General features: G+C 43.2%; 3 protein-coding genes across 4 annotated transcripts; 2 read left to right on the plus strand and 1 right to left on the minus strand.

Moving 5' to 3' along the window:
* Nucleotides 1–796: 796 nt before the first annotated feature.
* On the minus strand, nt 797–2,288 carry LOC136458432 (hypersensitive-induced response protein 1-like). The gene is made up of 2 exons (XM_066458368.1): nt 1,609–2,288; nt 797–1,524 (listed from the first exon to the last, which is right to left on the minus strand). Exons 1-2 carry the CDS (start codon nt 1,958–1,960, stop codon nt 986–988), a joined length of 891 nt encoding a protein of 296 aa, XP_066314465.1. The 5' UTR covers nt 1,961–2,288; the 3' UTR covers nt 797–985.
* Nucleotides 2,289–4,571: 2,283 nt separating this feature from the next.
* On the plus strand, nt 4,572–5,472 carry LOC136456189 (hypersensitive-induced response protein 1-like). The gene is made up of 2 exons (XM_066455972.1): nt 4,572–5,165; nt 5,250–5,472. Exons 1-2 carry the CDS (start codon nt 4,814–4,816, stop codon nt 5,333–5,335), a joined length of 438 nt encoding a protein of 145 aa, XP_066312069.1. The 5' UTR covers nt 4,572–4,813; the 3' UTR covers nt 5,336–5,472.
* Nucleotides 5,473–7,316: 1,844 nt separating this feature from the next.
* On the plus strand, nt 7,317–9,700 carry LOC136456188 (probable leucine-rich repeat receptor-like protein kinase At1g68400). Of its 2 annotated transcripts, XR_010759372.1 has the most exons (3): nt 7,317–8,124; nt 8,214–8,566; nt 9,388–9,700. XR_010759372.1 is itself a non-coding variant. In XM_066455971.1 (2 exons), exons 1-2 carry the CDS (start codon nt 7,317–7,319, stop codon nt 8,456–8,458), a joined length of 1,053 nt encoding a protein of 350 aa, XP_066312068.1. In that variant the 3' UTR covers nt 8,459–9,372. The 2 variants fall into 2 exon arrangements, 1 of the variants encoding a protein (XP_066312068.1); XM_066455971.1 differs by lacking the exon at nt 9,388–9,700 and having other exon boundaries at nt 8,214–9,372.
* The last annotated feature ends 12,661 nt before the right edge of the window (nt 9,701–22,361 follow it).

Genomic DNA, 22,361 nt, shown 5'->3' on the forward strand with positions numbered 1-22,361 from the left:
ATTGGTATGGGTTGTGGACTAGACAGATTCGTTGAGGCAGCGTTTGGATTGGTATGGGGATTAGGGTGGGTTGGTATGTGGATTAGATTGGTTCAGTGAGGTAGCTGTGTTGTTATGGTTTGAGGTTAGTTTGGCCGAGCCCCTTAACAGCTTTAAGCACGCCTTCATGCACCCAAACGGCGAGCAGAGATGATTTCGCTTAACTTCAGTCGTTCGGTGCCCATAACAATGGGTTTGTTGTCTTCGTTACACAATACTGTTTGGACTGCAACTGTGGTGCAATAGCCCATCGGCTGTTGCCAGCTATTGAAAATGTGAGCCCGTGAGCAAAAAAAATTTATTAGCCTAGGTTATCAGCCATGGTATAGCACTTTTCTCATACAACAAATCAATCAACAGTACTTTTCAACATGACTTTTCAGCGAAACGAATAAGGCCTAGGCTGCAACTACATGCTGCTGCTGATAACTGGGTGTGGGTGCTGAAGTGGCAACTCCAGTGAAGCACTATCGAGCAAGCTGATGGGTAGCATCTGCTTTTGTGTTAGCAAAGTTGTTTTTTCCATATATAAAAGATTATGATGTTTATATAAGTCATTTTAACTTTATTGGACAGTAAAAGTATCTTAAGTTTTACCAAATTTATATAATAAAATAATAATATATATGATACCAAATAAGTATCATTAGAATCTTCATTAATTATGTTTTCATAATATACCTATTTGATGTCATAAATCTTCGTAGGTCTTTCTATAATCTTGGTTAAATTTTGAAATGCTTTAATTCTATAAAAAAAGTTGAAATGACTTATAATTTGAAATATAAGAGTATTTCACTCCAGTAATAAGTAGAGTGAAGGTTCAACACAAGGTACCAAAACACATACGGCCACGTTTCGAATACATACATGGTACATGTCCAAGAACCAAGAATAGACAGGCAACAGAGCTAGGAAAGGTACCGTGCGCCACTACGCCGGCCGGTCACTTGGTTCCGGCGCCGGGAGCGTACGCCGCGGCCTGGAGCACGCCGTCGCGGACCTGCGCAGCCACATCGTGGACTGCGGCGGGACCGTGCGGGATGAACACGGTGGCTGCGCGCGACGTCGCGCCGATGTCCCTGATGGTGTCGAAGTACTGCGTGGCGAGGACCATGTCCATGACGGACTTCTCGTCGGGCACGAACCGGCGCAGGCCCTCCACGATGGCCTGCCGCTGGCGCGCGACGCCCACGCCGGCCAGGTACTTGGACTCGGCCTCCCCCTCAGCGCGCTTCACCTGCTGTATCTTGTCGGCCTCCGCGCGCTCCGCCGCCGCCACGCGCAGGCGCGCCGCGGCGTTGATGTCGTTCATGGCGCGCTTCACCACCTCGTCCGGCTCGATGTCGACGATGAGCGTCTGCACGATCTCGTAGCCGTACATGGTCATGGCCTTGGCCAGCTCCTCCTCCACGGCCCGCGCCACCACGTTCTTCTGCTCGAACACCTGGTCCAGGTTCATGTTGGGCACGCTCGCACGGATCACTGGATCAACCAAATCGTCCATCATCCATCACAAGAACACATGAACGGATAGACAAACTGATGAAAAGGAAAAATGATGGTTACCGTCGAAGACGTAGGACTGAATCTGCTCCCGGGCGTTGCTGAGTCGGTAGAAGGCGTCGTAGGCCTTGTCGGCGATGGCGCGGTACTGCACGGATGCCACCACCGTGACGAAGACGTTGTCCTTGCTCTTGGTTTCGCAGCGGACGTCCAGCTGCTGCACGCGGAGGGAGAGGTAGCCGGCGACCCTCCGGCCGACGCACCAGGGCATGAAGTGGCAGCCCGGCTGCAGCACCGTGTCGTACCGCCCGCACGTCTCCTCCATGGCCACCGTCGACTGCTCCACGCACGCGCAGCACAGCAGCTGCGGCAAGTCCGCCGAGTGGATCGACGACGACGACGACCCCGCGCCCATCTCGATTATTGCTCGATGATATGAACAGTGGATGAATTATTGGCGCCTGATGGTCAACTGATCGATCGAGAGGATGCAGACCGCGTTATGTGGAGGCGTAGCTGAAGGGAAGACTTGACTATCCACTGAGATGACAGACGCTAGACAAGCAAGTGCACTAAAAAAATTGTTAAAATCGACACGAACCCTGTGATGACAGACATCCAGGTGCACTAAAAATTCAACACAAAATCGATTGGTGGTAGCCAGTCTGTAGTCTGAAATTCTGAACTCTAGCAAACATATATGATTTTTCTGAACTGAAGTTCAGTTTATATTAACAAACGTAAGTGATTGATTGATTGCCTTCTGACTTCAGACTTATCCGACGACTATAACATGTTCGGGTTGGAAGAATTAGCACGGGATGACTTCTTGGCAGGTAGTCTCTAAGTCTCCCTCTCGGATATGCCAAACCTCGGTGGCCATCGGGATGACAAGAACCACCGGCGCCCATCGAACCAACCGCCCGCCTCAACCTAATCCGTAAAACCTTATCTGTACCTCTATCCAAGCCTTACTTCAGATTGATGTAATAGCGATAACCCTAATAAACCAACCCATCATCCAATAGGACCAACCCACCTAGGATAAATCGTCTATGCTTGTTTTACATGCCTTGCTTGTTATTTTCTTTATTTGCGTTCTCTTGTTTGTCGACGCTAGACCGTGTAGGATAGGAGACGTGAGGGAACCCGATGGAGTCCAGAAGATAAGAATATGAGACACACGAATTGGAGAGGATATAATCATCAGCAAATGAAGGCAAGTCCTAACACCCACCTACCCCTTCCCTCTACACTACATGCCATACCTTAACCACCTCCCTTCCACCACCACCATATATTGCTAGCCTCCACCATAAACCCATCACTATTCATCTCCACTAATTAATAACCCAGCCTATACTACTTGAAACCCCTTATAAATTAATTATGATAATGTGATAATGATAAGGTAATGGTTACCTTGATAAACTTGACGATAATAACTATGGAACTTAAAATTGGTAAAATTTGACTAAACCCCGACATGGGGCGAGTGGGGGTAATTTATGTGGGATAAATTCCTGTAGGAGATACTCGCCTCGGTCACATAAGGACCGGTTCGTAGTCCCTCTCGCCTAGTGAGTCATTACGTACAGCCACATGTCTATATGGGTAGACCTGATCTCACATTCCGTTGAATAGAAGTATAATGTCTACTAGGAGGCCGGTGTAGGCAACGGAAAATCAGAAGCCGACACGGGGGATAGGTTTTCTTCCGTGTCCGGTTGGCGTGGATGCTATGTGATCTTCCACATTAAGCTTTAAGTTTTTAGGTCGCGTTCGAGCCACTGTTTTCTTGGCCATGTTCGAGCCATGTTTTCTTTTGTGATGATTTGGTATCATCATGTTTGGGGGGATTTGTTATCTTCCCGGTTTGTGTTTCCAACCCCTGAGAAGCCGAAGTAGATATTATATAGAAGTCTAGGTTAGCCTCCGAGCGGGTACGGGTTCTCGTTAGACCTGTCTAAGCCATGACGATGGTGTCGGACTGTGTCTATCGTGTGGGGAATTTTGTACACCTCTGCAGAATTAACTAAATGTATTCGAATAGCCACATCCTTGGAATGGGCAAATGCTAGGATGAGATACTATGATTAAATTACTACAACTATCTGGTAAGATGTATTTTACAAATTTAATAATTATTATGAACAACGGGAACTGGTGAGAATAGTAATACTCTGTCAGATCCAACCTAAAATTATAACTACTCCATCTTACTACCTTACCTATCCACTCAACTACTCCAACCACCATAAATCCACCTTCACCAATAGCCTACCCTGAGTACTTTATGTACTCAACCCCCCTCCATCTACATTTTTAGGAGTTAAGCTACAAGAGGTTATGCTCGGATGGAACTACTAGGACTATGCCAGGATAAGACACCAGGAATATACCCGAAGATGGAGCCGTACGAGAGAGCTACTCTAGGATTATGATGTTATGATATAGGATTACGCTAGATGAATAAGGCTAAGGTTGTGTCCGCACTTCAAGTTGCCTGTAGGAAATGGAGCCACGTTGACATAGGACCACTGTCTTAGAACTCTGATATAGGAAACAAGTCCAGTGGCCCAAGCTATGTAAACCCGAACCATGTAACCCGTTTTCCCCATTAGCACTAAAAGGATGGGTTTTTTTATATCAATCTTGTTGAGTTGTGCGTATCCGCTACCAATCTAGGGACTGATACATATGTACAGTGAACCCCAGAACTAGGGGACCGACATATACATATGACTGATACATATGCCCTGATTCAACACTGACAGCGCCGGCGGTTCTTGTCATCCCGATGGCGACCGAGGTTTGGCTTCTCCGAGAGGGAGACTTAGAGACTACCTGCCAAGAAGTCATCCCGTGCTAATTCTTCCAACCCGAACATGTTATAGTCGTCGGATAAGTCTGAAGTCAGAAGACAATCAATCACTCACTTTCGTTTGTTAATATAAACTGAACTCCAGTTCAGAAAAATCATATATGTTTGCTAGAGTTCAGAATTTCAGACTACAGACTGGCTACCACCAATCGATTTTGTGTTGAATTTTTAGTGCACCTGGATGTCGGTCATCACAGGGTTCGTGTCGATTTTAACAATTTTTTTTAGTGCACTTGCTTGTCTAGCGTCTGTCATCTCAGTGGATAGTCAAGTCTTCCCTTCAGCTACGCTCCACATAACGCGGTCTGCATCCTCTCGATCGATCAGTTGACCATCAGGCGCCAATAATTCATCCACTGTTCATATCATCGAGCAATAATCGAGATGGGCGCGGGGTCGTCGTCGTCGTCGATCCACTCGGCGGACTTGCCGCAGCTGCTGTGCTGCGCGTGCGTGGAGCAGTCGACGGTGGCCATGGAGGAGACGTGCGGGCGGTACGACACGGTGCTGCAGCCGGGCTGCCACTTCATGCCCTGGTGCGTCGGCCGGAGGGTCGCCGGCTACCTCTCCCTCCGCGTGCAGCAGCTGGACGTCCGCTGCGAAACCAAGAGCAAGGACAACGTCTTCGTCACGGTGGTGGCATCCGTGCAGTACCGCGCCATCGCCGACAAGGCCTACGACGCCTTCTACCGACTCAGCAACGCCCGGGAGCAGATTCAGTCCTACGTCTTCGACGGTAACTATCATTTTTCCTTTTCATCAGTTTGTCTATCCGTTCATGTGTTTTTGTGATGGATGATGGACGATTTGGTTGATCCAGTGATCCGTGCGAGCGTGCCCAACATGAAATACTCTACTTCGAGGTGTGCGTTAGTGTATATAATGCCTTTATTTCAAATTATATAAGTCATTCTAATTTTTTTATAGAATTAAAGCATTTCAAATTTTGACCAAGACTATAGAAAGATCTGCGAAGATTTATGACATCAAATAGGTATATTATGAAAACATAATTAATGAAGATTCTAATGATACTTATTTGGTATCATATATATTATTATTTTATTATATAAATTTGGTAAAACTTAAGATACTTTGACTGTCCAATAAAGTTAGAATAACTTATATAAACATCAGATTCTTTTATATATGGGGGAAAAAAACAACTTTGCTAACGTAGAAGCAGATGCTACCCATCAGCTTGCTCGATAGTGCTTGTTGCAGCCTAGGCTCTGTTCGTTTCGTTGAAAAGCCATGTTGAAAAGTATTGTTGGTTGATTTGTTGGGAGAGAAAAATACTGTACCATGGATGATAAGCTAGGCTAATAAATTTTTTTGCTCACGGTCTCACATTTTCAATAGCAGGCAACAACCGATGGGCTATTGCACCACTGTTGCAGCCCAAACAGTATTGTGTAACGAAGACAGCAAGCCCATTGTTATGGGCACCGAATGACCGAAGTTAAGCGAAATCATCTCCGCCCGCCGATTGGGTGCATGAAGGCATGCTTAAAGTTGTTAAGGGGCTCAGCCAAACTAACCTCAAACCATAAAAACACAGCGACCTCACTGAACCAATCTAATCCACATACCAACCCACCCTAATCCCCATACCAATCCAAACACTGCCTCACCGAATCAGTCTAGTCCAAAACCCATACCAATCAAAATTGGAGGTGATTAAACTCCAAATTAACTCCAATCCCCGTACCAATCCAAACATTGTCTCACCGAACCAGTCTAGTCCACAGACAAATGCTCACAACCCATACCAATCCCCACACCAATCCAAACGGGAGGTGATTAAACTCCAAATTAGACCAAAACCATGGTTCCAATGGTTCCAGCGCACCAAACCTCGCAAGCCACATGCAAGCTTCTCGAACCAAGGAGCCCTATTTGCTTGAACTTATGCCTGGCTTATCTGATACAATGTTTTTCTCTCACAATAAATTAGCGAACATTACTTTTCAACCTAGCTTATTAGCGAAACGAACAGGGCCTAGGGCACCCGCAACACTAAGAGCTATTTACTAGCTCTAAGTCAACATCTCTAATAGTGTTAACTAATAATTCTTAGTATGATTAGTCTCACATACCATTCTCACATGATCTTGAAGTGTGTGTAAGAGCCTAGCTCTTAATTAAAAGCTAGCTTTTCTCTCACTTGTATTAAAATATGAAAAAATACTAAAAGCTAGCTCTTAAAAATCGATTGTTGTAGTCTTTTTGGGAAAATTGTGTTCTTACCCTTGTCCAGAACTCCAATTATGATTTTGCCCCTATTTTTTTTACTTTGTGTTTTTACCCCTTTTATTTTGAAATGAACTGTCCGTTTGCCCCTGCTTTGGATGTCCGTCAAATGGACACAGAATAAATGAATTAAAAGAATTCCAAAGCAGAAAAAGATAGTAGAAATGACCACACTGCCCCTGACTCTTCCTCATCCAGAATAGCCCTCATCGGTAGCGGGCGGCTCCATCGGCGACGGCGCATCTGGCCTAGGGCACGCGGTGAGGCGGTTGTTGCGGGGTGCGGGAGCGCACGCGTGGGGGAATGACGTGGCTCTGGTTGTTCGCGCGCCGGGCAGTGGCGGTGCCCGACCGCGGGTCTCCTCCGACGCCTAGGCGTAGGTCCCAGCGGCGCCCGCCCGCCCGCCGTTCTTCCCTTTCGAGCAAGGCTCAGGGGCGCCCGCCTCTCTTCTTATGGGCACAGGAGGGGCACGAAGGTTCTCAGAGAGCCACGTGGCTGCAATCCTGCTCAGTGCTTGTCACTCAGCTGGCTCGACAGGCTACTCACCGTAAGGCTAGACTCCAACCGGCTCAGCGGTGGGATCGACGCCATTGTGCTGCCAAGGCTGTAGGAGCTCAATGTCTCCAACAATTTGATGTCCAGGAGGATTCCGACGATGATGGCGTCGTTCCCGGCCGTGGTGTTCGGCGGGAATGTCGGTCTCTACAGCTCACCGCTCCCGCTGTGCAAGGACAAGGCGCAACAGCCCAATGCGTCGACGACGGTGAACGCATCCGTGGCAAGGAACTGTCCTCCGGCTTCCACCATGGTGGCGGTGTCCTTGCCGTTAGGGAAGCCAGCGGGCTCCGAGGTGGCAGGCAGCGGCGGCGGCAAGGGGAAGATGAGTCGTGCCACCGTGGTGGCAATTGTGGTGGGGGATTTCGCTGTGGTGGGGCTGGTGGCCGGGCTGCTCTTCTGCTACTTCTGGTCGCGCCTCTCTGGGTGGCAGAGCGGCCGGCGCCTCCAGCAGGGGGAGAAGATAGTGTACTCCTCCAGCCCTTATGGCGCCACCGGTGTCGTCGCGGCGGCTGGTGCTGGTGGCGCGACGTTCGAGCATGGGAAGATGGTGTTTCTAGAGGACATGAGCTGCAGCAACGGTGGCACGAGGTGGTTCGAGCTGGGGGAGCTGCTGCGCACGTCCGCGGAGATGCTGGGGAAGGGCGGGTGCGGCACGGCGTACAGGGCCATGCTCGACGACAGCACCGTGGTGACCGTGAAGCGGCTGCGTGACGCCACGGTGCCGGCGACCGCGTCCAAGAAGGGCATCGAGCACCACATGGCCGTGTTGGGCTGCCTCCACCACCCCAACATCGTGCCCCTCAATGCCTACTACTACGCCCGCGACGAGAAGCTACTGGTGTACGAGTACATGCCCAATGGCAGCCTCTTCTCCGTCCTCCATGGCAAGTCCTCTCTTCGCTTGTCTTGTGAATAATTTTTGTTGGCTTGATTTATTGCTGAATTGAAACAATGTGGTATGATGACGATGCAGGGAACTGGGGCCCTGGGCGCACGCCGCTGGAGTGGGCGGAGCGCCTGCGCATTCCGGCCGGTGTTGCGCACGGGCTAGCCTACATCCACCACTCAGGCCGTCGGGGCAGCGGCATGCCAAAGCTGGCGCACGGCAACATCAAGAGCACTGCCTGGGCGCAGGTCCCGGCGGCGCCCGCCCGCCCGCTGTTCTTCCCTTTCGAGCAAGGCTCAGGGGCGCCCGCTTCTGCTCTTATGGGCACGTGAGGGGCGCGAAGGTGCTCAGGGAGCCGCGTGGCTGCAATCCTGCTCAGTGCTTGTTGCTCAGGACGGCTTAGCGCACGGGATCTCTCAAATCGACATGGAAGAGCGAAGGTGGTTTCAGCAAACCCTAACCCTTATCTACTGCTGTTTTTTGCCAGAGTGAGTGCACTATTTTTTTAGCTTTTGTGGAAATATTCACATGGTGTATGGGAGACTTTGAAATGTGATATGGACATGTTTCTCCATGATTGTTGTCATGTGTTTTATATGTGCTTCATATTGTTGTCATAATGCTATCAAAATATTACCAAGGTGCTGCCAAATTTTTGATTATTTTTGGACATTAAATCTGAATTAAAATAATTGCAAGTCGTGGCAAATATATTTGAGCAAATATTAATGTCTAATTCCAAAATCAAGGGTAAAATCACAAACAGGCACAACAAACAGGGGCAAAATCACAAGGGCATTTCTATCATTTTGTACAAAATTTAACACCGTTAGGGGAGGATGACGGAATAAGGGCAAAGTAGTGCCTCGATTTGAAATCACTGGGGTAAATTCACAAAGTAAAAAAAACAGGGATAAAATCATAATTTTGATACCATAGTTCTTGATATAAGAGATGTGCAAACTTACATAATCAATAGTGCAAGGGTTGTATTCTTGAATGAGCGGCCACAACTCCATAGTTCTGGTGCCTCCATTAGTAAATCAACTTCATCATCCTCACACAACTGAGAGATGTGTGGTCGTGCTCTACTTGGTGCATTTTGCTTTTGCTCTCTTGGATGCAATGTAAGTTATTATGTATTATAAATATTAAGTTCATTAAGGTATAAAAAGAAGTAATAAGTTTGACAATTATTGTACTTCAGCTCATAAGTCATATTTTACTAATTTCACACATTTGAAATTATCACATTTTGTAGCTCAAAGGCATAAAAGAGGATATGGATCTGCCAGTCATGGTGGAAAGCAAACTTGAATATAGAGGAAAGGACAATGTGACTAGCAATGATAATGTTGGTTCAAGCACTGCTAGTATCAAATATAGCTGCAATGACAACAATGAAGAAGAACCACCACCAAAAAGGATTGCTCGTCACCGACGCAAGGGAATTCCGCAACGTGCACCATTCTTCTAATGTGATGCTCATGACCATATCTACTACATGTAGAGGCAGATAAGATGAGAAAATGTTTGTCATGAATGAATGAATAAAAGAACCCTATTCTATGTAAGGATATTTCTTCAATTTGTCAGCCTTTCATATACATTTTTAGTAGACCACACAAAGTTGTTTTTAAAATAACTAATACACTACATTTAACTGATCGCTTGGTGTTCTAAACATTCTAATTTTCTAGATGAGAATGACCACGCAAACAAAGGCTAATAGTATACGTAAGGTTTGATGTGGGCAAACTTATCCACTCTATTTCTATCCTCAAACTTACCACATGTTTTTGAATTTTGGGCTTAGTATTCTTTATTGGTAGCCAATGTACCCATTTGACAGTATGGTGCAAGTTGACTTCACCAATTTGCAAATATGTATTAGATAGGATTACGTAGATCATGTGGATGATAAGGAACAATATGGGTGAAGAACACCATGATCCAATAAGAAGCAACAAAGAAACAAACACTAGAAGGTTAGAGATCGCATGATATAGAGAAGTCTTTGTGCACAATATCACTATATCAACCACCAAAGTGAAAAAGAGGTCACAGGATCATGTGGTGTTGATCAATAAGATGCACAAGTTGGAAGCCAATGGTGAACAAGGTCACCCAATCATCCATCTATATATGAAGATAGAGACATGCAACATGGGTGGATGGAGATAGTTGACCATTTGGTGATGTGGGACAAATTGATTATGGTTGCAGTGCTAATGGTCGACAATGGTCAAAAGCCTCACTAGATGATCCAAATATGTGAATTTTATGCCCGCAAGATCATTTGTTGTGTGTGTGACCATCAGTGCAAGAAGAAATGTTTGTTCTTGCAAGAACCCTAAGGGCCAACTCCAGGTTTCCTCCTAAGACAGGCTTCCAAGGTAATGGGCCAGTGGTTCCGTGAGAAGTTACCTTTGAATTAGTGCTATGAAATTAGGACCAAAGACATGTTGTCAAAGACTTCTGAGCAGGAACGCAAAGACACATTTGAGCGGTCCAAAGCCATGGTTTTTTTGGAGAAGGAGAGGCAGACTGCTTGAGCCCTATTGTCTTCACAAAAGTGAGAAACTTCGGAAGGCGTGCAAGGCAAGGAGATTATCACTAGCCTAGAAAGTCAAATATGTCAGGATCGCCTCCCTCTTGAGTTGATTACCTAACTAATCATTCTTCCATTAACTATGATTAGTTACATAATAAACTTAATTGTCATCCTGGTACACTACCCATATAGTGTATTGTATATCCGACCTTCAACCAAGATCAAACACCAAAAATGATTATTACATCTCACATCAAGTTCAACACAACATTAAAAGAGTAAGGTTTACAACAAATTGTCTCCATCACGCAATCACATAGAGTACAAGCAAAAGTCTTTTAGTAAGTACAACATAAGTCTTTGGTACACATCCATGGGTGTGCCAACACCACGGTGTCAAAAGATTTAGCTTCGGCAATACCTAACAGAGCTACTCGCGTAAGAAGAATCAGATGGTAGCACACGAGACGCAAGATTTATACTTGTTTAGACACGTGAGGTACCCTAGTCTAGTTGGGGTGATGCTGCTTCTCTTGTATTCGTATACTCGGTTACATGGACTGCTCCTCCTTCTAACTATGCGCTAGAATGAAGTAGATGGGTTCCCGATCGTGAGGCCCCTACCCCCTTTATATAGCCTAGGGGAGTTAGGGTTACAATGAGAGCGATCGATTAACAGATTGGATTCCTAATTTGTTATACAGAAAGCACAACAGATTGATCCTACTCAATCGTTCAGATACGACGGCTCCTGATATGTTCGATACGCCTTGATCTCCAAGTTGGTGGAATCGGTCGACCTTTGTGGGCCTCCTTTGTCGTGGCTTCCAGCTCAATAGATGGACATTATCGAATATACGGGCGGTATAGGTACCCTGGCCCATATATCCGATAGTAGCCCCCTAGAACTTAATGACAAGCTGGTTAAACAGCTCCATCTTCCGATGGTCGTGCAAACCCCTTAATCCTCGGGTGCCAATGCCTTGAATTTTTTTTAACAGTGTTTTATCATCCTCGAGTGTCGAGGTCTCCTTAGTGCTCTGTGCGAGTGCAGAGGCTTTCTCTCGAGTACCGAGAGTTATTCGGGTGATGACATCATGCGTGTAGGGATTTCGGTGCTCTAGGTGCTTGAGTGCCCGTTCGAGCGACATCTTGCATGTTGAGATATATAGCTAGTGGGGTTTAGGATTATAAGAGATATAGATAGATATAGATATAGATTCAGAATAGAGATAAGGAGAAGGGACCTACAGTGCGGTCTTGGACTCATGTCGTTCACATGGACAGAACGATTGAATGGAATCGCGGAGTCAGCAATCGGCGTCTCGGCCAGCCGGCCGATCAAAAAGTGACAACTCAATGATATTAGTATGTAGAAAATGATAAGTCTTGGAGGGGATCTGGCATGTCGTCGTGATATTAGTATTTAGAAATATATTTAAGCGATATTTTAATTTATTTTTCATAATAGTGGAGATGAGATACAAATTAAAGAGGTTACTCTACATTATTTTTCATAGTGACAGACGGTGGTAATTTAAATATGAAACTTTTTAAATGTGAATCTAAGGGTTGTTTTGTATTATCCTTAAATGGTAGTGACAGATAATTTAAATGAAAATTAGAGGGTTTTTTACTTACCATTCATGGTATCAGTGGTGGGTAATTTAAATACAAGTTTAGTAGGCTAGTTTATATAATTTTCATATAGCATACTCCCTTCGTCTCAAAATAGTTGACACTTCAGCTATGAATATAGATACACATTTGTCCAAATTCATAACTAAAGCATCAATTACTCCCTCCATCCTAAAAAAATGATGTTTTCAAGATTTTTTTAGAATAAATTAGTACTCAACAGAAATTATTCATGTATTTCTAGAAGGTAAACAATACTAATTAAGGATAACCTCCTCATTAAAAGAAATGCATGAAGACATGCAGACTACAATCTAATCCAAATCTATTTTCCAAGAGCTAAACATGAAATTTTCTGACACATATTTGAATCCTAGAGCATCAATTTTTTTGGGGGCAGAGGGAGTATTTTGGTACATAAGGAGTATGTGGTTTTTTTAGAAAACAACAAATCCAATGGTTATTGTTACTATTATAATTAAAATCTACCAAACAAAATGTCATATGTTCTAAGATTCATCTTTTTTAGTATATGTCTCATGAGGATTAATGCGCAGACTCTGTTAGAGATATATCATTAGTAATACTAGCAACGTGTACGTGCGCTGAATGGAATGCACATATTGTTGTGTCGTCACCTAGACAACCCCGCGGATTTAATATTTAGCAAACGTATCAGTGCGTTGCAACATGAAGTCGGCTTAGAGATTTATATATTCGATGCTCACACATCCTGCATTCATCTTGAAATCGAAATCAGACATGTGCTACTCTAACTCCTATATGAATGAAAGGCTTGTAGATTTTGTTCAATAATCATGTCAGATGTTCTAATTCGTTCTAGTATCGAACACTCAACCATGTCTGAATACGCTGCTCTAACTTGTATGGGTACTAGTATCATTGCGCGCGCATTTGCGCGCCCGTGGTGAAGTAATGGTAGACATGCGAGAATAAACATATGTACCAACATATCTTATATGTTATTGCTGGTACCAGTCTTAGGTTCATTGATCCACTAATATAAGGGGCGCGCCCGTTCTGGAAAGCATGAAAGTGTGTGGACTCTATTGTCAAGTAGCTAAATAACGTGGTTTTGCACCTGGTATTTTTTTTGACTATTTGATAAATGGAATAATCTCGATATCCATATGACAAAGAATAGATGTGACTCGAAGACATAATATTTGGTGGTGGCACATTACAATGATATATAATAGATTGACATAAACACATGTTACATCAGAGAAAACAGAACATACATAAGCTGCTCAGAGCATGGCTACATTCTTTTTCGACTTAGAACAAATTCTACATCTTGTGCATGACTACAATAACCTTTAGTTTACAGTCTTCAAAGGGCTGGAAGAGGCCTTCAGGCTATCCACAATGTCAGTCACAGATGGCCATGAAAAGCCCCTGAAGTGACTTGAGCAAAATAATTGTCTCATCCATGTCCCATATGTAACTGTGATGACATCCATTTTGCTCGTATTAAAAGACCAGACAGCTGTAATAAAAAATTAGAGGCAACTACCTAAAATCACATGAATTTTATTTAGCATATAATGAAAACAAGGCCCCTCAGGATCATAAAGAATACTATTTTTTGGCAACATATTATTGGCTGAGCATGATAGAGCTGCTAATACCTTCATTTCCCCACTATTTGCATAGGACTGTTACATGCAGGTGCTGGTGTTTAACCACCTGCCATAACCATGGTTTCTAACAACTAAAAGCAGTCTCACAATAAGCAAGGACCAATTTGCAGTAAATACTAAGGGACAGGTAACCACATGAATATATGTAATCTATATGATCACGATGATACTAAGATGAATGACAAAAACAAAGTACAATTAATTTTAGGAGTGCCTGGTGGAAGAGACTCCTTCCAACATAGCTCAGTTTCATATTGGATACAATTTACTTACATAGGGTGCTGTCATACTATAATTATCTTGGTGGATAACTTGCATGAAACTGAACAATGATGAATAACTATGTAGGCAACCTCCTTTCGTTAAAATTCCTTCCAACAACCAACCAATGCAAGATGAGTCCAAATTGTTTCTACATGCAATATTTTCCAACAGGCCGCCCAAGTACTATAACAATGTATTTTTCTCACAAATTGCTCATAAATCAATACACTTAGCACAAAGCATGAAAAGTAATGTGGGACAAGCAAAGGTAAAATACATAAATAATAGTAGACAAAGGAAACCTACGAAAACAACGCATGCCGCAACCAACCATGAATTATATAACAGATTGAAATTAACCAAGGTGGCAAGTGGACATCGCCAACACCGAGGGCTCGCCAACACCGCTGGTCATCCCAGCTATTTCCCCAAGGGGGTCCTATCAAGCTACGACGGGCCGAGAAAGAAATGTTACTTTGTAAGAAGGCCAAGTGCTGATAGCAGTATCTGACACATTGTCCATGTCTCCATCCCTAAGAGATATACTCCTAGACTGTGGAGTGCAGAAATAATTTATTCAATGCAGCTCAAAGTAGAAGTATTATCCCAACCTTTCTTCTTTGAACGACAACAACTATTTGGCAGCTCGCTTCCCAATGCCAAGATCATGGTGATAGAATCGGCAACATTTAGCAGACACACCTATGCTACTGCTGCTGGGGAAGCAGCTGGCTAAATCAATAGAGAAGAAATGCTCATCAAACTAAACGCTTGGAATGAAAGAGATGGTAGATGCACTAAAGAGAAACTGTAGGGTTAGAAGCATATTACTGAGGGATATGTTGGCTTAGAATATAAGGAGAACTTTCTTGGTTGCCATCTAAACTTGGGAAAACTACCATAATTCCAGTCAGGAAAAGATAGTTCCTCTCAAACTGCTGAGAACCTGAGGTTGCTTAGTAGCACATACTAAATTACTCAAATCGACAACAACAGATAATAATAGAAATCTGTAAAACCTATGCAATACGGCATGTCAGGGATCTTCAAAGATAATGAGAAATTCAATAGAGAGACTGATACTGAGGGTGTCAATGTACAAATGCAATGCATTTGGAATTATAAGTTCATCAAGGAAGCGAACAGGGCAGCAATGGTGTAGTACCTTGTAAGCATTATTTTTAGCCTCGAAGATAGCGCACCGAAAGTAGACCAGGTAGGTAACCAAGGTCGACGTTGGAGCTCAGGAAAATCTATAGAGAGGAAGGTAGCTCCACTTATCAAGATCATATCCTGCATAGCAATAGGGAAATGAGAAGTACAGTTAGGGAAAACCGACATTGAATAGCGCAGATCCAAATTAATTTGTGATCAAGCACTCTAGAAAGCTCTTTTTCATCTCTCACGCCTTTCAAATGAGAACACAGTGTGAAAGCATTAGTAAATCTGAGTAAAGAATGCACCATGTTTAGGCCAAGCCAAAAGTATGTCAAAAAGTTGATTCAGTAGAGACAGGCTGAGGCGGTTCCATGTGGAGCAGCTGACTTACCTGAAAACCAAGTTGGCTAAGCTTTTAAATGGAAACGTACTTGTACCACAAGAATGACCGGTTCTTTTTCACAAAAGCGCAGCTTGCAAAATAGTAAGTAACACCAAAAAATTATCAAGGGAACATGAAAAGATGGAAGACCGGGAGTAAACCGGACATCCAATTATTAACTGTAAATGTGCGCTCACTAAATATTTGTCAGTTGAAACAACCAATTAGCAGGTAAAGGTGGCACGAGGATATAGACATAGAGTCTTCTTCCCAGAAAAATATATATTTTTAATAGTTTTTGATATCTGATAGAGCAGAAGGAATGGAATAAGCTGTGTAGACCCACTTTAAGTTACTATAATATAGCATGGGGCATGAATTAGGAACCCCAGAGCCATCAACATGAATTTAGGAGCACAAGATGGAAGCGGCAAACAATATAGTAGTAACGATAACAAATTAATCTCCACAACATACTTTGCAATGTGCTGCTCAGCTGAGTCGCAAGAAGTTTGGGGGTTAAGATGTTTACCTGCAATGCAGAGAGGAAACCTGCATTATGCCAAGCAATGAGGTAACTGCAGTAAAGCCAAGCAGCTAACAGAAAAGGGAATCGGCCATCAAAATGGAAACTAAAAAGTGTGAACCATGGCCTCTTTTTTTTCTTATGGAAACATAGCAGTATTATCACAGTCCATGAAACATCTATTCAAATGTAATTTTGCAGTAACAATATTATTTGTTCACAGAAACAAAAGGTGTGTTGGCTTATTTACTCAAATGTAATTTTCCATGGTATCAGGGAAAAACATCTATGGAAGAGATGAATTTGGAATTAAAATAGAAGGAAACCTGAGTCTACAAGACAGGGTCAGACTGGAATCTGCGAATTTAGCTGGGATATATGGAACTAAACCTATAATTTGGAATTAAAATAAAAGGAAACGCAAGTCCATAATACAGGGCCAGACTAGAATCTGAGAATTTACGTGGGATATATGGAACTAAACTTACATCTGATCTGTAACGGACTGCTATAAGACTACCCAATCCAAAATTCAGAACGAGACAGATGGCTTGTTAATTTAGTTTATCTGCAAACACACTTCAAAGTAAAATATAGACGAGACAACTGCACTTAACTACAAGAATAGAGATATGTATATCAGGTAGGGTGATCACAAGATCAGGCACAAACCTTGAAACATTATGAAAAATTCAGGTTTCAATTTTTGAGATCCAATAGCTATTCAGAGCAAATTGAGCAAGGAAGACATTCCATCATGAGGGACGGTAGTATGAGGCCATCGTTGTCTGCAGTTAGCAATAATTTGGGACATCTTAGATTGGAACCCATGACTATGGAAAATCAGGAAAGGGTTAATTCAAAATTTTCAATGAAGCCTATATATCTATTGCAAAAGATGAGGAGGGCCTCAAAATCATTAACAGATGCTGCTGCTTGTATACCTTTACTTACGCATAATCTGTCGCTGTTGTAAGTAGGTATTCCTGCTCCTTCTTTGCAGCCTTTGTTTTGACCAACGCAGGACCAAGATTTGTGCCCCATGGGGTTCCCAGCTGCTATTACGAAATTCATCAATTACTCTTAGTAGTTTGACATCCACTTGTAATCATGCTTGTTCCAACCTGAATGGAAAAATGGCAGGTCCTTCAGAAGAGGTAGCCTAAACCAAACTATAATCTTTTGTATTAGGTTTTTATGCTTCGCGTGGTCCTTCAGTTTTTTTTAAAAAAAAATTAGTGTTACAAGAAGTGTTTGCTTATTCATTTATCTATGTAACCATGGGTCTGTAAAACTAAAATAGATTGCATAACCAGGTGTCATAAGTTTGTACTACAGAGGTGCCATAATTCAGAACATACGTAGATCTATGGCTATATCGCACTCCAAGTATTAAACTAAGTATGTCAGTACAAGAAGTATACTGTAGGTCCATAATTATGTAAAGGTGACCTAGTATAGAAACTAAACATAATGTTTTTTTCAACATCAGAACAAATTTAACTATTTTATAAACATGATCATCGGAACCTACACTGGAGCAACAAATTGTGAGGCAAATCTTTCTGCCTTACTGTCATGGTAACTGTATAAACAAAAGAGAGTTTTTTGTCCATCAAGAAAGACGAGGGTAACACTGGTTTTGCAGCGCAACCAGGCAAAACTTTCTAGCTTACTGTTATGGAAGCAAGAAAATCTTAAAAAGATTTAGGTTAAATAAAAATAGAGTAGGCAACTCGGGAGCAAACTAAGAAGGATTCAGTAAGAATTTGTTGCTGAAAAGATGAAAATACAATGAATGTAAGGTACCATAGGAAGCACTAAACGATATACCTGATGTCCAGAGTGCCCAATCAGTAGCATATGCGGTTGACATTGCATTAGCCTTATGATAATGCGCAAAGAAAACAGCTTGAAAACAACATCTATTTCGCATGAGACACTGAAAATTAGTTCACGTATTAGGTGATAGTAAGCATACCAGACACATGGGAGGTAAACACGAGGCAGGCAAAGTTTTTGGTGCAGCTGTGCATGTGAACGTATATCCAAATTAAGATTTGTCTCCATTACATTTTAACCTATTCATAAATTTAAAACCGATAGAACTCTTCTAGCCCGGACAGGTAGAAGATGGTGGCCGTTCAGCCAGAACCTGTGCGCAAATGAGTAGCAGAGTGGTCAGGCCATACCAATTGCTCTGTACGACTAAGGCAAGGATACAAAAATATTGGAAAATCTCTTAACTGAAACGCTACTGATTAAATTGGGTAAATGGAAATTGATTTATGGAATTACAACCTAGCCTCTAATATACCACATTAGAATACTGATAAGAATGCATGGGCAGGTGAGAGTTACGTATATCTATAGCGGTATGAAGGTTATTTGAATTTTCCCACCCTATTGAGATGATGGCAGCAGAATGACAAAGAACTATTTCTAGTGATATAAAGTAGACAAATATGAATACACCCTTCATTAGCAACAGTTTCTTGCATGTTGTAATAGTCTATGAAAGCTTCAGGTAACCAAAACCAAGTAAAAAACAAAGAGAGGTTATAACCTTGAAGCAGTAGTGGATGATCAGCATGGCAGAAGAAGAGTTCCTTTGTCCTCTTTATAGAATGCTAAACGTGTACCTGCAAATATATTTTTTTCAAGATGCAGTTATAGAATACTAAATAGAGAGGCAAACATTAAATAGCAGTAGAATGTATGAAATATGTTGGCACAAAATTCAACAGGCTAGAGCATTCAACGTTCAACAGGAAGAGTATGCAAGCAAGGTCGATTAATGTAACAGTGTTGTCTACTGAGAAATCATAGATGGAAAGGGTCTTCCATCCACACACACTTGTAAATTTGTATTGCGAAATACTAACGAATCACAAAATGAAACCTGGAAATTAGAATATAACATTTTCACTACGGTGGTTCCATGAACTGACCTTTATGTCCTCAGGCAGTGGTGATGCACTCATCAACAGAGACATGATTTCACTACTGTAGTTTTAACCGAAACACACATGACATAGATATGCCATCTACCTGATGTTATAGCCCATGCGTGCCATATTATGTCAAGGGCCCTAACTGGCCAGACCAAGCTTCAATTTTTTTGGACAAAATACTTACTGTTAAAAATTTGGCAACATAGTTACAGCAAAATCTCTACTGAAAGGCTAAGGCCATGTGTGCCAAAATCATTTTACCATAAACATTTTTTTAGTGTTTGACACCAAAACCTACCGGTCCATCAGGCATCATATTTGTGTGTGGTAATCAAAGATAAAAAGTACTGAAGTAGTTCAATCATGACTATGTGAATACTAAAATTGTAAAGGAAGTAAAAAAATATTTAGATCAGAGTACAGGGCCTGTTACCTTTGTACCCCAATCTCACACAGGGTTTGTTCATATATCTTAAAAATTGGAGAACTCAGACAATGATGTAGGCAATCATAAGAATCTTGTGTCGTCGCCTTGATTTCCTTGGGGCCTATAGTAAAATACTGTAAAGGTTGGCTTAAAACTAAGCAAAAAACAGAGAACGATGTAGACAATATGTATCATAGTGAACTAACCATGATAAGTAAGTTTAGGTGTTACAGGTTGGGATCAGGATTGTTTTAGGGGCATCGATATAGGCTTGAAACATCCAAACATTTTGTGCAAGCAAGCATCCACAACAGCTTAATCAAAAACCAAAAAATATCATTGTAGCTTTGTAAGGCAATCTGTTCTTGCAACCTCTGTGTAGGAGCAGGGAAAATATACAAACGAAAAATCAAGCCAGCGGACTAATTATGGAACTCATAGGTAACCACAGCTATTCAACTGCAAAGCTGGCAATGTTCAGGTTATTACCTTACTACAAAGCTGGCAAGTACGGAATGAGCATGCACATGGTAGATGATGTTTTCCTGAACGTTGGCTGGCTGCACTTCATGAAGTGGCATACCTTTCGGATCGTAATGTACATAAAAAACACAAACAATTAGAGTACATAAAGCTGGTGTCAATGAAATGAGCGACATGTCAAATTTTAAAAAATTGGGAGGTTCTGCATAGAAGCATATATGGGTGAATTCCGTTTATACATCTAAAGCTGAGCCCAAATCCTAACCCTAGAAGAGGTAAGAAAGCACAGTTTCTAAACATCCGGGAACACCTCTTGGTAACCCTAGAACGAACATATCATACCTAAAATTGGCTCAAAAATCCTAACCCTACAAGAGGTACGAATCAAAGAGTTGAGAATCGCAAATATCGAACTGTAGGGAAGGGGGCAGAAGAGAAAAGAGTGCACGGTGGGGTTAGGGTTAGGCATGGTACCTAAGTTTTCACCGGCCGAAGGAGCACATGCGTAGTGGGATGAAGCATCAGGAGGCCGCATGGAGGATGAGGAAGAGGAAGGGAGCCGCCGGGCTCGACCCGCTGCCACGACGCTTTAGGCGGCACCGCTCGAAGCAGCGCCAGTGGGACGAAGCATCAGGAGGCCGCACGGAGGATGAGGAAGAGGAAGGGAGCCACCGGGCTCGACCCGCTGCCACAACGCTTCAAGCGACGGTGCTCGAAGCAGTGCCATCTCCTCATGCCCGGCACCATCTCGGGAGGTCAGGGGAGAGAGGAGGATGATATGGCGGAGGAGGCGGGCGACAGTGCAGATGGCAGAGGAGGAGGGCGGGAGTGGCACGCTCTCCCCACGCCACCGCCCCTGTGGGCGTCGGGAGACGGGAAAGAGAGCAAGAGGGAGGATTTTTTTTCGGGATGGATGGATCGGGACGGCCCGAGAAGTTTTTGGGTAAGGGAAGAGAAGGGAAGCTGAGTATATATTTAGTTTTTACAGATTCTAATGAGAAGCAAGAGCAAGTCGATCCTAGTAGAAGAGAGCAGGTAGAAGCTAAGCAGTAAAATCAGAAGCTGATCTCGGTAGAATCAGATGAAAACAACCTTAGCCGTCGGTGGCTGCGATCCAACGATGGTGAAGAATTCAGGCGACGTGGACAGGGCTCCTGGCCGAGGAGCATGTCCGCCCTGTCTATCTTAATGGGAAAGAGTGAAGGACCACTGAAACAGTACTTTAATATTACTATGTATTACTATTTTTCAAAGAATATATAGTTCATCCTTGAGAACGTATCCAAAGCACTGCTCTTACCTACTCGGAAGTGGAGACCAAACAAACAAATTTTCTTTGGCAACAATATTACTATGTATTACTATTTTCTCCTGTCTGTTTTTCTTTATTTTTTTAGCTTCATCCGTTTTTATTTACATCGTGAGTTCTTTTTTCTATATCCACCGCCCCGTCGTTCTTGCCCCTTTTTCGTTTTTTTCTTTTTCCAAATTATCTCCTTTTTTTCTTATATATAGAAAAATATTAACAAATATGTCCGTGCGTTGCAATGGGAGTTCATTCTATTGTGCTGCTGGCAGCACAAATGTGGTTGCACGGCATAGCCGCACACAGGCACAACGGCAGTGGTGAAGTGGCTTGAACCGGCAGCACTGCAGAAATACAGAAAAAAGAAGGAAGAAGCAAAGAACGAGGACTGAGGACAGAATTCTTGGAACGAATTTAGAGTTTTTTCAATACTTGTCTTCTCTCCTCCTCACTCCTCTCAATTAGTTTTTTTTGAGAAACCACTCCTCTCAATTAGTACATTGGCAATGGTCTAGTTTGGGCTAGCGACCCGGACGGTGTGCCATCGAGAGCGAGGGGGCCAGGTCTAATTCGAAGTCCCTGGTTCCTCAGCCCGTGATGGATGAGTGCTAACAGCCAACCAATTACGTACACCCTATGATGCACCGTGGGACGGTCACTCCCATACATGACCTGCCTCCTCACCACCATCTTATCAACCTTGCTCCATGGCCACTCCAGCTCCGGCGGCACCACCTCCCAGTCCTTTTTTTCCAAAAGCGTGCATTAGCACGTGCTTCGTTAAGAGAAGCGGGAAAGTTTACAACCTCCGAAGAGAGTCACGGCGAGGAGCCATACACGTCTTGGAGACAACACAAAGGAATAAACATAGGAACAAGA

Source organism: Miscanthus floridulus, chromosome 6 (genome assembly GCF_019320115.1).
Source record: "Miscanthus floridulus cultivar M001 chromosome 6, ASM1932011v1, whole genome shotgun sequence".
NCBI lineage: Eukaryota > Viridiplantae > Streptophyta > Magnoliopsida > Poales > Poaceae > Miscanthus > Miscanthus floridulus.

Bases quoted from the DNA above. Each gene is read 5' to 3' on its own strand.
- LOC136458432 (XM_066458368.1), bottom strand. From the start codon at position 1,960: ATGGGCGCGGGGTCGTCGTCGTCGTCGATCCACTCGGCGGACTTGCCG. The intron at 1,525-1,608 runs GTAACCATCATT...TGGTTGATCCAG, and splicing joins TCAGTCCTACGTCTTCGACG to TGATCCGTGCGAGCGTGCCC.
- LOC136456189 (XM_066455972.1), top strand. From the start codon at position 4,814: ATGGGCGCGGGGTCGTCGTCGTCGTCGATCCACTCGGCGGACTTGCCG. The intron at 5,166-5,249 runs GTAACTATCATT...TGGTTGATCCAG, and splicing joins TCAGTCCTACGTCTTCGACG to TGATCCGTGCGAGCGTGCCC.
- LOC136456188 (XM_066455971.1), top strand. From the start codon at position 7,317: ATGTCCAGGAGGATTCCGACGATGATGGCGTCGTTCCCGGCCGTGGTG. The intron at 8,125-8,213 runs GCAAGTCCTCTC...ATGACGATGCAG, and splicing joins CCTCTTCTCCGTCCTCCATG to GGAACTGGGGCCCTGGGCGC.